This window comes from Acyrthosiphon pisum, chromosome X (assembly GCF_005508785.2).
Source record: "Acyrthosiphon pisum isolate AL4f chromosome X, pea_aphid_22Mar2018_4r6ur, whole genome shotgun sequence".
Taxonomy (NCBI): Eukaryota; Metazoa; Arthropoda; class Insecta; order Hemiptera; family Aphididae; genus Acyrthosiphon; species Acyrthosiphon pisum.
The window spans coordinates 114,581,892-114,597,279 of NC_042493.1; the positions used below are offsets into that span (position 1 = coordinate 114,581,892).

A 15,388-nucleotide genomic window follows, 5' to 3' on the forward strand; every position below is an offset into this window, starting at 1 on the left:
AAGGAACAACAATAAATAATGGATAATAAGCATATTAATAATACAACTGGAGCCAGCTTGGAAGGAATATTAAATAACTGTGTTGAGCCAAATCTATCCCATGCAACATATTATTTAGCTGAAAAATCTTTTGATTCTATTGCAAATAGTATCAAAACAGAAAATTATTCACTTTTTCATGATGAATAAATGATTCAGAAGATTTTGCATGTATTGCTTGTAAGTCTTTTGATGATAAAAATAAAAAACAACAACAAAATGAGATGTGTGAATTAGCCTCTACATCTTATGAAAAAAGCTGTCAATGTTTCTGAATTAAATTTCAATTTCATTGAACACTCATAATTTCGAAAATAATAAAGGTTTTACAAACAATTAGGCTAGTGGCATATAAATATACAAACCTGTAATTACTAATTAGGGATATGTAAATATTTAATTTAAAGTATAAACTAAATTATTATAATAAATATTTTATATCAAACCTTCAATATTATGTTTTCAACATTTAATCTATCTCCCACATAGCATTTACCAATGTTAAAACTTTGATAAACGTTGAGATTGAATTGAATTTTAAAGGTTCGAAAAATAAGCTTTAATAAAACTAGATTTAGTGTTAATTATTAAACATTTAAATTAGAATAAATTTTAAATGCTGTACAAGCACTTAATTTAGTTTAAATTATAAGTATTAAAAAGTTAATTTCTATACAATGCTGAATAAACGTACAATGAATAACATTTAAATAGAGTAACATAACTAATGCTAATTAAGCCTTAATCCGTACATATTTACTATAGGTTACCAAGTTAAGACTTAATAAAACTTTATTCGCATTATTTTCAGTGAAGCTATATATATATAATATAATATACATATTAATTGTTATATATTTTATATACGGTGAAACCTGTATATAACGGACAGTCACGGGACCAAAATAATTGTCCGTTATTATAGACAGGTGTCCGTTGTGGACATGTTTCAATAGGTATGTTGTTTTTCACTATATTGTTTCTATATATAATAGTTCTACACTAGATTTATTATTTTATGTATAGGTACTAAAGCTACATGCGTAGCCTATACTAGGCACTATAGCTGTTATGTTATTATTATGGGTAATAAAATATTATAACATACCTATACGCCCATCGTATTATCATTCAGGTCTCAGACCCGTATTTTGAAGAAAAAGGAGATAGCTTTGACAAATCGGTGAATTATCTAATTGCCACAATAATAATGTACCTACATCGTTGTTCCCCGTATTATTTTGAGTGTTATTATAGTTCAATTTATTATTACCCGATTGGTTACAGTATATAAATTATCAGTACCTATATTATGGACTTGGGAAAGCCCTGCATTTTATTAGATGAACACGAAAACATAATATCTTATATCAATAGTCAATACTATATTAGAAATAGTTTTCGTTGTCCTACACGCGTCCGTCGACAAATATATTGTTTAATTTCGTTAACTTTGCCGATTCATAACATAATATAACACTATATAAGTTTATGATACCTACTTACGTAATAGCGGGGTATCTTTTGTTGCATAGGATTTTAGTTTTTATTTAAATAAATCTAAATACCTAACTGTAGTTACCTACTTATTTTTAACATCCTAGATTTGTATTAAACAACACTCTTCTTTAATTAAAGATTAATTTATGATATAATGTTTAGAATTATATTAAATTGTACCATGACACAAATAGAAAGTAGAAACTGTAAAAGTGAGACAAAAAAAACGAAAATACAAATCGTACAATTTATTATAATACCTTACAATACTGAAAATTAAAAGATAGTCAAAATATTACAATATATATAATAATTATAAATAAAAATAATTAAGTATTATAATGTAATAATTACAATTACAGTGGTCGAATGGCAAAAAATTATATAGGTACTGTCGTACAGAATACAAATATATATTATAATGTGTGTAAGTGGAATAAAAACAATAACAAATACTTATTTAAATAAAATATAATTATTTTAAGGTTGCAAGTATTATTATAGTAGGCGTATATATTTATATAAATTTATTTGACGAAGTGTGTATGATTGGAAAACCTATTTTTTGATCTTGGATTTTTAAAATCATATATTTACATTCAATATCCTGTATACTCCAATATTCATATTCCGTGGAAAGATCATCAACTACATAAATACCAATTTTTGTGCTATCAATGGGCTTGTTATAATAAGGCTTTATACTAGAAAACGATTTACCTACAATTACTATCCCTCCAGATTTATCATAACAAATATTTTTAATTTTTACAATTTTTTTTAGTTTAGTGGAAATATAATTATCCGAAGAGGTAATATTTATTTGAAAAGTTTTTAAAATTAAAATTTTATATTGTGGGTTGTGTAAATCTTGTAACAAGGGTCCATCTGTATGTTGTTTTTTTAATATAGTGTCGGCCGGGCTAACTTTATTGGTACATTTTTGGAATTTAAATTTTTCCTCATACCTTTTTACAGCTTGCTGTAGTGGCTGAGCTGATTTTCTCATTGTTTTTTTCAATGTTGTCATATGGTTCTCAAAAGGGAAAGCACTTGCGTTGTCCAAGGGACCAAAATTATTGTAATCATCGATAAGATGTTGGAGTGCATGTATATTGTGTGATGCATGTTCGGAGCCATAAATTAAACAAAATTCATTTATAAAGTATTTTATAAGTGCATCACAAAAATTAAGCATTTTAGTTAAATTTGGAGATAGTAAAATTATCATGCAAACATGTAAGCAAAGAAAATTAAAATAACATTTATCGTTAATATTGTTTTTCAACACAATAGGCCCAACATATAAAACAAATTGCCGAAACTCGGTTGCCTTGAAATTAGACACCTCGTCTAAACTCCTAGGTTTCCTTGGGAAATCAGAGGTAATACAAGATTTTATATTTAGAATGTTTGAATTTATTTCGTTCAATTTTGTTGAAGTTATTCGAACATTTTTTGGGCCCTTAGACTTTGAGAACAGCCATAGTTTTAAAAGTTTTTTGGTAACGCCTAAGCAACAGAGATGCATATAATCCAGACAAAACACATTAATTATATTAATATTTGGTAAATTTATCAAAATTGACATTTCGGTGTTGGCTAAATGATGTTTTTCCTGCATTTTACTAATAAAAGATTCGTGGGTACGCTTTTCTTCGTTAATAGCAGGGAAACAAAGTCTATTACATTTATAAATACCTTGTGTTTCACACCTGGTACAGGAAAAAAAACCTGAATGACCTTTGATCTTTAATATATACGATAAGTATAATATTATATACATATATTTACCTACCTATTTTATAGTTGGGCGTACCTATACCTTTAAAAAGCCTCCAAAATTAACAAACAATATTATAATAGGTGTAATATGTATAATTGTATTATGAACACAACGTAGTATTTGGAATTCAAATTTGGAAGTATAATATATAGGTATACCTAATGAAAACAAATTGGCAATAATATTTTTGTTCGTTTTGTAATTTTGTCAGTGCGACCAGTATAATAATATGGTAGATATGTCTAGTCATACCATATAAATATTATATTTATATGCGTTGCTTTTGCGATAACGATGCGCGTCGACTTGGTGGTCGCGTAACTGGAAACTACGTAGTACGGTTTATTTTTAATATTGTATTATCGATAATATGGGATATGCGTGCACGACACCGCGACTTCCCATTCGCTGTATTAATATAATAATTATTTAATTACTATTACCACTCGCCGCTAGTCGCGTTACTCGTCAATATCATTTTAAACTGTTTACTATTGTAAACTTGTTCTCGTCGTCATTTGTCAATTTGTCATTGCTTACCCCGTGTCCGTGTGTCTATGCTCTCGACTCTATTTTTTTTTTATACGTATTTACTGTTTATGTCTACTTCTAAAGTTATAACGTATTTTTACTACCTAAGATGTGGTCAATAATACATTTTTTGGAGGAAAATACCGTGGAAACAGTACCAAGCAAATGGTTTTCTAACAATAAATGTGCCTGGCCCAATAATAAGAGTAAGCGGCATATTGCTGATCAATCTGATCCAAATCCACAAAATTTCAAGTGGTATGAAGCTCGGGCATTATTAACGGACATAGGTAAGTCTTTATTTATTTCTACTTAATAAGATGATTGGAAGTAGTGAATGGTGATTTATTCTATTTTGGTGTAATATACGTGAAATATAGTATCTTAAACGTAGGTATTCTATTTCCAACATATTTAACATTTTTGTCGTTAAGTTTACAACCAGGGACGTATTTAAAGGGATGCATGAGGACCGTGCCCCCCCCCCCCCCCCATTCACCGTATTTTATACTTTGTTATACACTACATGTGGCATATCATTATATCATGATATGATATTATTCATATTTTGAGAAGAAAAGTACAAGATAAGTGTATAACTCTATAATTTGAGCTTTGAACCCCCCTCTATAAGACATTAATATAATAATATATTCTTTAGATTCCCATTTTTTTGTAGATTATTTATACAATTTATACTAACTTAATAATGTAATATTAATAAATATATATATATATATATAAATTTTGATTTTAGAATCTTTCTCTAAAGCAAATAAAAAATGCAGAAAAGCCTTATACTCAAACAAATTATCGTCTACTGAAACTGAAAACGAAGAAATGATGGACAAAAATAACACAGTTCTTAAAATACCAACATACGAGTCTGGTAAAATGTCAAATTTTTATTTAAATATACCCCTTAAGTGGCCTTTATACCAACATTTGTTTTCTTACGCATAATATATATAGGAACATATAGATTATATTCTGTATTTCCACGATTACGACTTACTCTCTGGGTCAGTTTAGGGCAAATACACCTAGGTATTATACATTTTATAAAGAAAAATGTTTTCTATGATAGGTTTTTATATTTTCATTTTTGAATAAGTTAATTAAATTAATTAAAAATAATCAAAATTAAGTTAAACTAACATGCTTAGGTATATTTATAAAAAATTAAAATGTTAAAAAAACTATCCGTCAGAATCACAGAAAATATTCATCTTTATAAAGTATATATAATTATAGGTGCGTTTGCCCTAAACTAGACCAGCTAGAGAGCTGCATCAGTGGAAACATGGATTAATATCTGTGTTCCTATATTATGCGCGAGATAGTCAGAGCAAATAAATGTTGATATTGATGGCCCCTTATAATAATAACTGTATTATACTAACTCATAGATGACGGTACAAGTACAAAAGAAATTGTAGAAAGATCTAATAATAAAGAGCTTCAAAAAAATCAATTCTCTTCTCCATCTTCCAACCAAAGTAAACCATATATTTTTAATAAAATTATCTATACAACTATTGAGTAACATTTTCTGATGTTTTGAATCTATATTATGTTTTATAGACAATGATCAATGTTTAGTTGTTGAATCTGATAGAAAAAAAAATGGAAATACATTTCGAAGCCTGCTGTCTCCTGATTATTTGTGTATGTTTGTTTCTTTATAAATGTTAAAATTGATATATTTAATTGATTTTATCCTTTTTTTTTTATAGTATTGAGTATTACAGAATTTTTACCATCTCCCAAAATGACAAAAATCATTGATCAACATAACTCGCATAGAACTCATTCAAAAATTGAATCGCCAAGCAAAAACAATCATAAGATCAAATCTCCAATAAAGATAACCCCACAATTGTTAGGTATGTATTTGATTTACATAAAATGTTAATAAACAATATTCAACGTAATATTTATTGCCCATACCTAATATGTTATAGCTAAAACTAGTAAAACTCATAACTCAACATTTTCAATGCCTGCAAGAAAAAATACTCAAAACAAATCTCCAATGAAAAGATTTTCTCCAAGTTGTATGTATTTAAATATTTTTGATTTAATTTGTATAACATTTTCTGATGTTTTGAATCTATATTATGTTTTATAGACAATGATCAATATTTAGTTGTTGAATCTGATAGAAAAAAAAATGGAAATACATTTCGAAGCCTGTCTCCTGATTTGTGTATGTTTGTTTCTTTATAAATGTTAAAATTGGTAAATTTTATAGTATTTGATATACCTAATTGATTTTCTACTTTTTTTTTATAGTGTTGCATAGTCCAGGATCTTCACCATCTCCCAGAACAACAAACACCATCAATCTACATAACTTTTCTGCCAACAGTAGTATGTCAAATCACTTTAATAAAATCCAAAGAAGCCCTTTTAAGACACCCACCAAAAAAATTGAATCTGCGAGAAAACAATTGTTTGTTAATTCTGGTAAGTATAAAATAAATATATTATATAACGGTAGGTATGTGGATTGGGAGTTATGCATGTGCCATTTATGTACAAAATAGTATCTATACCACCTACCTACTCATAAAAAAATGTACTATAGTATATATATTTTAAATTAAATAATTCAATAATAAATTATTATGTACCTATGTTTATACAAGATTTTTAATTCATAATATATTATAGTAGAAATTAATAATCATATAGGTATATATGTTATATAATAATCTATTGGTTTATTATAATAATTATTTTAATATATAGTATTGTATCAATACTTAATTAATTAAATATAATTGCATTTTACCTTCTATTAGATATACTGAAAGGTTTCTTCTTGAAATATATATTTTTAACAATATTTTAACTGATACCTACATTTTATTTTTCCAGAAATTCCTGAAAATTCATTGCCGAAAACAGCCACTAATAGTCAACATTATCGTTCTCCTCACAAAAGTGTCTCTTATAAGTCGTATGAATCAAATGTAAAAAAAAGAAGCCCTGTAAAAACTTCAACTATTAAGGCAAAAAAGTATTTATCAGGTACCTGTTGTTCTATATACTATATAATATATTAAACCTATAAAGTGTTTAGTAAATGTTAAGTGTTGCGAAACATTTTGCTCATAATGCATACTGTATGTATATCTGTAAATCTTTTTTAATCACAAAAAAAAAAAATCCTAAAACCATTTAATACATTTTTATGTTTTCCATGTTTCTGTATTACTATTGTATTTTTAGATGAACAATTCAAAGAATTCATGCAACATAATGTAATACTTCTAAAACATAATATGAGAAACCTGGACGAAAAACTGACTATGCTACTTGAACAGACTAAAAAAAATGATTCCTACATCAATGATAGTAACGATAAAGAAACTATTGATTATTCACATCTTGATTGCTTCTTTCCAATCTGCGATGAAACTACACTAGATGCTATTGAAGAACAATTATCTGTGGACAAAATATACAATACTGAAATGGTAAGCAACTTATTTTTTAAAATGTAAATAATTAATAAAAAACAATAGGTATTTATTTAAATTAAAGTATAAATGTTAACTTATTTTATTCATGATATGTGTATTATTAGTTATTACTGTATGACTATTGTTATTAATATTTGTAGCGTGCCTTTAAATGTGTTTATATTTTTCTTGATTTGTTCTAGAAAAACAAGCTGATAGGACTTGGTGGAAAAACAGTAAAGATTTTTGTTAAACGAATCATGCAATTTCTATTTACTGACAGTCTCTTAAAGTTGTATTCTTTCCATGGTAGAGGAAATAAAAAGAAGTGTTTTTCAAATCTTGCCATTTCAAAAGTCATATTCAGTAAGTTTCTAAAATAATTAGTATTAATATAGTTACATATCATATTTAATATTAACTGTATCAGTTGAATTTAGATATCATTACATATATGATCATGGGATCATGGGAATTATGATTAATTCTCCTAAAAAAATTGTTCATAATATATTATAATCATATTATCTGGTAACAAGTATTATATTAGTAGTCAATATATTATTATAAAGTATTAAAAACATTTAATTTAATCATATAGGTACAATAGTTACATTTATTATCATATTATCTATGATTATCACGTATGTGCAGCTTATATATCGCTCTGTGTATCAATATAATATGCAACTATTTGATTTTTGTAAATACCGTTTTGTATTTTGAAGACTTATAAGTTTACGTAGAACCTAATATAAATAGTAGAACCTTAGTCAGGCGAAATATTTGATATTCCCTTCCAAAAAATTATTTTATTTATTTTTATAACATGTATATAAAATCACATATATAGTATATAATATTATTTTTCAAGACATTAAAAAGTAAAAAACGGATTCAGGTTCACCATACATGTCGACCAAATCAGTAATATTCATGTCTAAGGGGAATTGAGAAACATTATAATATATGTTCTATACTTTTATGACAATTGTATATAACAGGGGTGGCCACAACAAGGCTCGTGAGCCGCATGCGGCTCTTAAATCCGTTTTGTGTGGCTCTTGAACCAAGATTGGACTAAAATTAATAAATAAAATTCCGTTAGAATCGTAGATAGTGTTTTTATCGCGGTAGGTTTCGTTATCATTACAGTAGTTACTCGTTGTTATATGATTGGAACGGTGGCGGTATTTTTGGTTTGTATATAACCTAAATTCTAGAGCCCATGTTCCAGAAGAAAAATACCCACTAACAAAAGAGTATGCTAAGAGACTTATTTCAATCTTTGGGACTACTTATGCAGTTATGTATGTGATATTGTGATATCATTGTACAGTGTACACAATGATTAGGTATATAATTAAATTCATTAAATCTAAATATAGTAGTGTCATGCGTGTGTAGTGAAAAAATTAAATTGATATAAAATTAAAAATGATTCTTAATTTTATAAACATCGCTTTACAATGCTGCTCGTCTCGAATTAGCTTTATAAATTTGCGGCTCCCAAAATGAAGGATAGTGGCCATCCCTGGTATATAATATATATAGCTGGAGCCGGGTTAATATTTACAAATAATTATATAAATTATTAAAATTATGTTATTCTTTTTGTTCATGTATCCAATTTAAATTTAATTTTCTGATCATATACTGTTCGTTATTTTTTTTTTTTTGTCCTGAACTGATTCCAGCTGTTATAGAGGTCCCGCTATATATTATATTTTTTTTTTCAATTGTTAATTATTTTTAATATATAATGATTATTATATATTTAATACAATTTGTAAAGAATAATGTGTGTATGTAAAAATAATAACAGTTTTATTTGTTTATGCAGGTTCAGTCAAGTCTTTGAAAAAATTCCAAAATGAAACTATTAATGAAGAAATTGAAAAATACATCAAATATGCACTCATACAAGCACCATTTAATTTAAAAAAAAAAGAAACTAATATTTCATTGTAATAATTATAAATATTTGTATATTAAAAATTTATACTTTATTACACAAAAATACAATTTTTTAATTTTCTTTTTTAATAATTTAATATATTAAGTTGTAAAATATTAATATTTCAAATATTATTGCATAATATGCCACTGTGGTCATTAAGTAAAATGTTAGGGAGGGGGGACAAGATCAAAAGCTCTCATAATATGTAAGCTTAATAATGGTTTATATGTTATTTCAACATGAAGGTATATGTTATATATTATGTTGATTTTTGTCTATGGGGGGGGGGGGAAGTTTTCTATCTATCCGCACCACTAAGGGCAATCATATATATTTGTATATTATATATATATATATATATATATATATGGATGGCATAATTTGAACAATGCTTACTAAATATTTATAAAATTTGATTATTTAAATTAAGATAAACATTTAACTCTTAATGTTGATTAAATGTTTATTTCAAGTTTTCAATCAAGTTTGATTATGCGGCACTTCATCTTTATCCAATCTTTAATTAACGTTAAATCACACTATAATTGATCGAATGATAACATTAATTTCAAGTTTAAGACTGAGTTATAAATATTGATTAAGTATTGAATTAATATAACAATGCTATGTGGGCTATTATAGATATACCTAGGTACACTAAAACCGAGATACCGACCTACCTATATAGCGCTATATTTGATTATTATTCATTTTTTCCAGACAATGTCGGATTACAGCTATACTTTATTCAGAATAACCTTTTTTCAGATGAAAGCTCACTTTTGCGCTTTCATCTGAGCTGCCGGAAGGGTCTGACGAGTGTCAGATGCACTGTGATTGGTCATCAATGGTCGACCGCTTCCATTACTCATCGCTGACTTTAACCCGAGGAGGGAGGTCAGACCCTTCCAACGGCTCAGTTGAAAGCTCAAACGTGAGTAAGCTTATTCTGAATAAAGTTTAGCTGTAACCCGATGTCGTCTGGAAAATATGTATAAACATCAAATAATATAGCGCTATATAGGTAGGTAGGTACACTAAAACCGAGATACCCACCTACCTCGCAGCTCACTAGAAAGTGCACTGGCGTGTCTTTCTTTATGAAATAATAATTCAACCTAAATGGTCAACCACAAGTCGTAGATTGGATATTCGGATTTAGCACTTAGTATATTTTATTACCTACATACGTGGGTCAAACTTCAATCTACTCTCTTAATTTTTCTGATCCATCCAAAAACAATCTTTAAGATTTTTGTCGACATCATAGAGTATTTTTTGAGTAGGTACAATATTAAATATAAGCTACAAACGTCAAACATACATTTGGTGTAAAATATATAGTTTCTTTAAATCGAAGCCATGTAAACGCGACGATTTGATACATTACCACATATGCCAGAGTAAATCAACAGCAACAATGTATATTCAAAAGAATACTAATTAATACCCAATAAATTTATGAATAGCAAAAATCATATTATAAAATTTAAATATTTAAATTATTTTTTTAATAAAAGATCGATACAAATTATACGAAAATACGATTTTGCATGACGTCCAAACTGGAAAGCGAGTGCGTCCGATATCGCATCGGCCGTACTCGTCGGACAAGTTTGAACTTTGAAAACAGTTTTTTTTTTTCATCGCATCGGCCAAACGAACATTGACTTCATAATAATTATAACGTAATTTTACGTCATGCTATATAAACATATTATTATGTACTTACTTATAGTTATTATTCAATTATAATTATTTTATAATAATGTTTTAAGTATTTTATCCTAGTAAGTTGGTTTTCATGGATGAATTTTTAAAAATATTTTGCTTATATACTACCGATAGAAAAAAAAATTCACCCAAGCCAAAGTGCCACTCTAGGCAGGTGCCTAGCTCGCCTATACCTTGAGCCAGTCCTGTCTTTGATACAATATGCTTAGTGCACAATGCCACAATCATCCCCCTAAGAAGCCTGACGAGGAAAGGACTTCAATAAATAAATAGATATATTATATTATTATGTTTATATAATAATAGTTTATTCAGCGTCTAAAATAACTTACAATTAAGTCTACTATACTACTGACTTCCACAATAACTTTTTAGTTCAGATAAATAGCAAGGTCTATTACAGCATTCATCGATGATACTTCTTTTGACAGAGCGAAGTAAACGTGAGGGCATAAATGACATTGCTTCTTTCTTAGGTAGGTATGGGTAGTCAATTGCATTGTAGTCTTCCAGGTCTTTGTAATCCCATACATCTGAATCTGTTAATAATGTATCAAATTACTTATTATTTTAATAATGTTTAGCTTTTGAATGGAGTAAATAAGTACATTTTTCTCTCCGTTACAGCTTAGTTACAAGTAGGTAATTGTTATGATCCAATTAAATGTATAATTGATTATAATTTTTTTTATTATTATTATTATTATAAGGTATTTTCTATTATAACTTGTAAACACTTTACATTTGAAGTTACATCAATGACTTAAGTGAACTAATAGTTGAGTTTAATTATGGTTAGTTTAAACTTTAAAGTGGTATAAATTGTGAACTTACCGATTTGACTTTTTTTTTGTAAATTTGGGCTATTGTAGTTGCTTTTGCATAGAGCTTTCATGATGTCTGCCAATTTAGATCCACAGTATTGTTGAGGTGAACGTTGAAATCTAACATTAGCTGTTACAATTTTCATCACTGATGCCAAGAGGAGTAAATTTAAATATAGACTTATCTTCATTGTATTCTGAAATAGTACACAAGCAAAAAAAAATTCTGGTTAATATAAATAAACCCTCAGTTACAAACAAATACATTTTTTAAATATCAAACTAAAGCACTATTATTATAGCATTATGGCTAAAACAATAATTACATACCTTGTTTGAATGAATGTTCAGATAATTGTGGTTACGGGTCGCAGAATTGTGGTGAACTGATGATTGTCAACCGTTGTTTGTCGTATTTATAGAGATTTCGTCCCTGTTTTAATCCAGGAGTTCTAAGTATAGAACCAATAACTGAAAATAATTAAAACACATCAAGTAACGTTAAGGTGATGACTGAACAAGGGTCAAGATTATTAATATTTATAGAGGGAAAATTAATTTGTTTTTTGATTGACAGATATTAAGTGCTGATGACATTGTTATTACATTTTCCCACAATCCAATTACAACTTCTAAAGGTAAATAAAGTACCATTAAATGATATGTCAAAATGTCAAAATGTCATACATCACGTCATGTCATATCCTCACATGTCTTGTTGAGTTTTAGTAAAATAACATAAATTTAAATTAGATTTATGCAATATTCTATTTCTATCGTGAGTGTTGTGTGACTGAGTGTGTAGTGCTGACCATTAGTATGCGTGAGTTCCCCGAACAATGTATGTAATTAAAGATAAACTACGGTTAAAATTCTTGGAAATGCGTAACGTACAAAATGTGCATACGCAAAGTCACACGTCACACTATATTTTGCGATCAAAAAAGTTTAAAATCTCATATGAAAGTCAAAAAATTGGAATAAAAATTCTCCAGAACCAAAAGCACGATTTTAATTCAAAAAAAATATTTGAATTCCTTATTCTCATTCCAGGATATTTATGAAGGATATGGTTTTTCGATTTGTTGCATAGTTCAATATTAGTATAGTACCAAATTAATTTTCTTTTTTTTTTTTCTAAATTCACTTTTACTTTAGTGTAAATAAAAATAATACAATTTGATTTCCTACAAAACACAGTCAAAAAGCGATGTAGTTCAAAATAGTATAATAAAGTATGCGGTAGAAAAAGTACCCCTAGGTGACGCCTATGGACATAGCCCAAGTGTAAATGCCATATGAATTGCCTAAATATTACTCCTTAAACATGATGCACTAAGTATTGTTTTTATTTAATACATTTTGCATTATTTTGTTGATAAAATCATTCAATTTTTAATTTTATTACTGATGCTTGAACATTTAGTATACGATAATTCATTAGTTGTTTTAATTGGAAAGAAATATTAGCGATTTTTTATGCGCGATCTGAAGTTTGAAGTTGTACCACATGTGTGTTTATTCAAACGTACCTATAATGTTTGATTTATCGTCAAACGATTTGTATTATTTTTAATTCATAAGTTATTGATCATAAAACCTTTAAACGTCCCGATAATCCTACTCAAGTTATCAAGTTATCAAGGGCGGAGAAATTAAATTAAAAACATTTTTACGTCCTTGTGGCCTTGCCTACACAATTAAACATCCAACATATTAGACTAATTATTTTAATTATAAAAATTATAAGATACTCAAAAAATTCGTAAATAATTCAAAACATATCAACATTTTAGTGCATAGAAAATGATAATATAAACAAACAGTGAAAGTTTCATGAATCACTTTTTCATCTACGGTAATTTGTCTTATAGTTACACAAAAACCAAAATCTAAAATATCCCGGTTTTCCTTAATTTTTTTTTTTGTTTTTCCTTTCGCTTTTGAAATCTATTACGAATTTTTTACTTTTGACGCTCCACAGTACCAACTGGATTCACTTTCCTATCAGAAAAGACTGTCGAAGAAACTGCCCTTGAGCTCTTTACGGACATTTTGAATTTCAATTTTTTTAAGTTTTTTTTTCTATAAATATCAATACAATTTTATTTGCTGGTTAAAAAAGGTTGAAAATTTAATAGATGGCTCCTAGTATATTGGTTCAATGGCAGATGAAAAAAATTAAAAGTCTATAGTCACGTTTTTTTTTTATAAGCATCTTAAGTTCAAATATTGACAAAATACGTATAAATAACAAAAATTTGCAAATTATTTTGAGTTAGAAATTCATGAAATATTTTCTTTTTAAATCTGAGATTTGAAAATGTAATACAAGATTCCTCATAATATTGTGTACCTTTATCAAAAAAAAAAAAAATGTCTACAAACAAGTCAAATTAAATTTTTAAGCGTTTGAACTTCATATTTTTACAATATTTGATATTCACTCGATTTCTCACGTAACGATTTTCTTATTTTGTTATAATAAAAAAACATATGACTGTAGATACTTGAAAATTTGATATAAACTGAATGTTTATATTAGCATTTTCTATATACGATAAAATTTTGAAAATGATTTGACTCTTTTTGAGCTTTTTATGGACATTGTGAGTTTTCAATATTGCAAGTTTTTTTTCTATAAATATCAATTAAGATTTATATGTTAGGCCAAAAAGTGTAAAAATTTAATACAGAAGCCTTGTATTATAAAATTTAAAATTGAATAATTATTTTGTAGTTAAAAACGTATAAAATGTTCAACTTTTATATCTAAGGATTGAAAATTTAAAACAAGATTCCACGTAAATAGTTAATTCTGTTACCAAAAAATCTAAAAAATACATAAGCACAGTTTATTTTTATAGTCATTTTAAGTTCGAATTTGGACGAAATTACATATTAAAAAATATATAATATAATAATATACTATTATTATATCTATGATAGTATCACGGTTTGTTGTTGATGTATAACGCGTTATAATCTAATGGATATTATTGTGATATGATTAATTTGGAATTTTTTATAGGTACCTACCTATTATAGGTCAATTTTTTTTATACCATAGATATGTATATGTAATAAGTAATATGTCTTATGCCTAGACTGACTCACCGTCTCCGCTCAGAATTGTTTTTCTTATACAATTATATTATATCATTGAATTCAAAATTAATACCATCCATTATACAGTGACCCACTTGTATGTCGCTCTGCTGTACAGTAGGGTACAGCAGAGCGACATCCACTTGCCCACCTTTTTTTTCTATGAATTTCAATAAAACTTTATTTGTTGAGTAAAAATACTTGAAAATTTAATACAAGGCTCCTACTATATTATTACAATGACATTTGAAAAATATTAAAAATCCTTAGTCACAGTTTTTTTTTTTAACATTTAAAATTCAAAAACTGACAAAATATGGAAAAATCACGAAAATTAGCAAATTATTTTGAGTTAAGAATTCGTAAAAAATTTTTTTTTTAAATCTAAGATTTTAAAATATAATAAAAGGTTCCTTATAAGATTATCTACCTTCAT

At 27.2% G+C, this 15,388-nt stretch overlaps 2 protein-coding genes across 2 annotated transcripts; one reads left to right on the forward strand and one right to left on the reverse strand.

Annotated features, from left to right (window-relative positions):
- The first annotated feature begins 3,965 nt into the window (after nt 1-3,965).
- LOC115033228 lies at nt 3,966-7,726 on the forward strand. Its single transcript, XM_029485428.1, has 11 exons — nt 3,966-4,146; nt 4,614-4,745; nt 5,266-5,355; nt 5,441-5,524; nt 5,593-5,742; nt 5,821-5,913; nt 5,988-6,065; nt 6,152-6,325; nt 6,740-6,892; nt 7,094-7,341; nt 7,530-7,726. Exons 1-11 carry the CDS (start codon nt 3,966-3,968, stop codon nt 7,707-7,709), a joined length of 1,563 nt encoding a protein of 520 aa, XP_029341288.1. The 3' UTR covers nt 7,710-7,726.
- Nucleotides 7,727-11,309: 3,583 nt separating this feature from the next.
- Nucleotides 11,310-12,330, reverse strand: LOC100574788 (bombyxin C-1-like). The gene is made up of 3 exons (XM_003244078.4): nt 12,175-12,330; nt 11,855-12,041; nt 11,310-11,559 (listed from the first exon to the last, which is right to left on the reverse strand). The coding sequence occupies exons 2-3, from the start codon at nt 12,033-12,035 to the stop codon at nt 11,369-11,371; spliced, it is 372 nt and encodes a 123-aa protein (XP_003244126.1). The 5' UTR covers nt 12,036-12,041; nt 12,175-12,330; the 3' UTR covers nt 11,310-11,368.
- Between the last annotated feature and the right edge of the window lie 3,058 nt (nt 12,331-15,388).

Excerpts from the sequence above, each read along its gene's own strand:
- LOC115033228 (XM_029485428.1), top strand. The coding sequence starts at position 3,966 with ATGTGGTCAATAATACATTTTTTGGAGGAAAATACCGTGGAAACAGTA. Across the intron at positions 6,326-6,739 it reads ACAATTGTTTGTTAATTCTG|AAATTCCTGAAAATTCATTG; the intron begins GTAAGTATAAAA and ends TTATTTTTCCAG. Across the intron at positions 7,342-7,529 it reads AAATATACAATACTGAAATG|AAAAACAAGCTGATAGGACT; the intron begins GTAAGCAACTTA and ends GATTTGTTCTAG.
- LOC100574788 (XM_003244078.4), bottom strand. The coding sequence starts at position 12,035 with ATGAAGATAAGTCTATATTTAAATTTACTCCTCTTGGCATCAGTGATG. Across the intron at positions 11,560-11,854 it reads ACAAAAAAAAAGTCAAATCG|ATTCAGATGTATGGGATTAC; the intron begins GTAAGTTCACAA and ends CATTATTAACAG.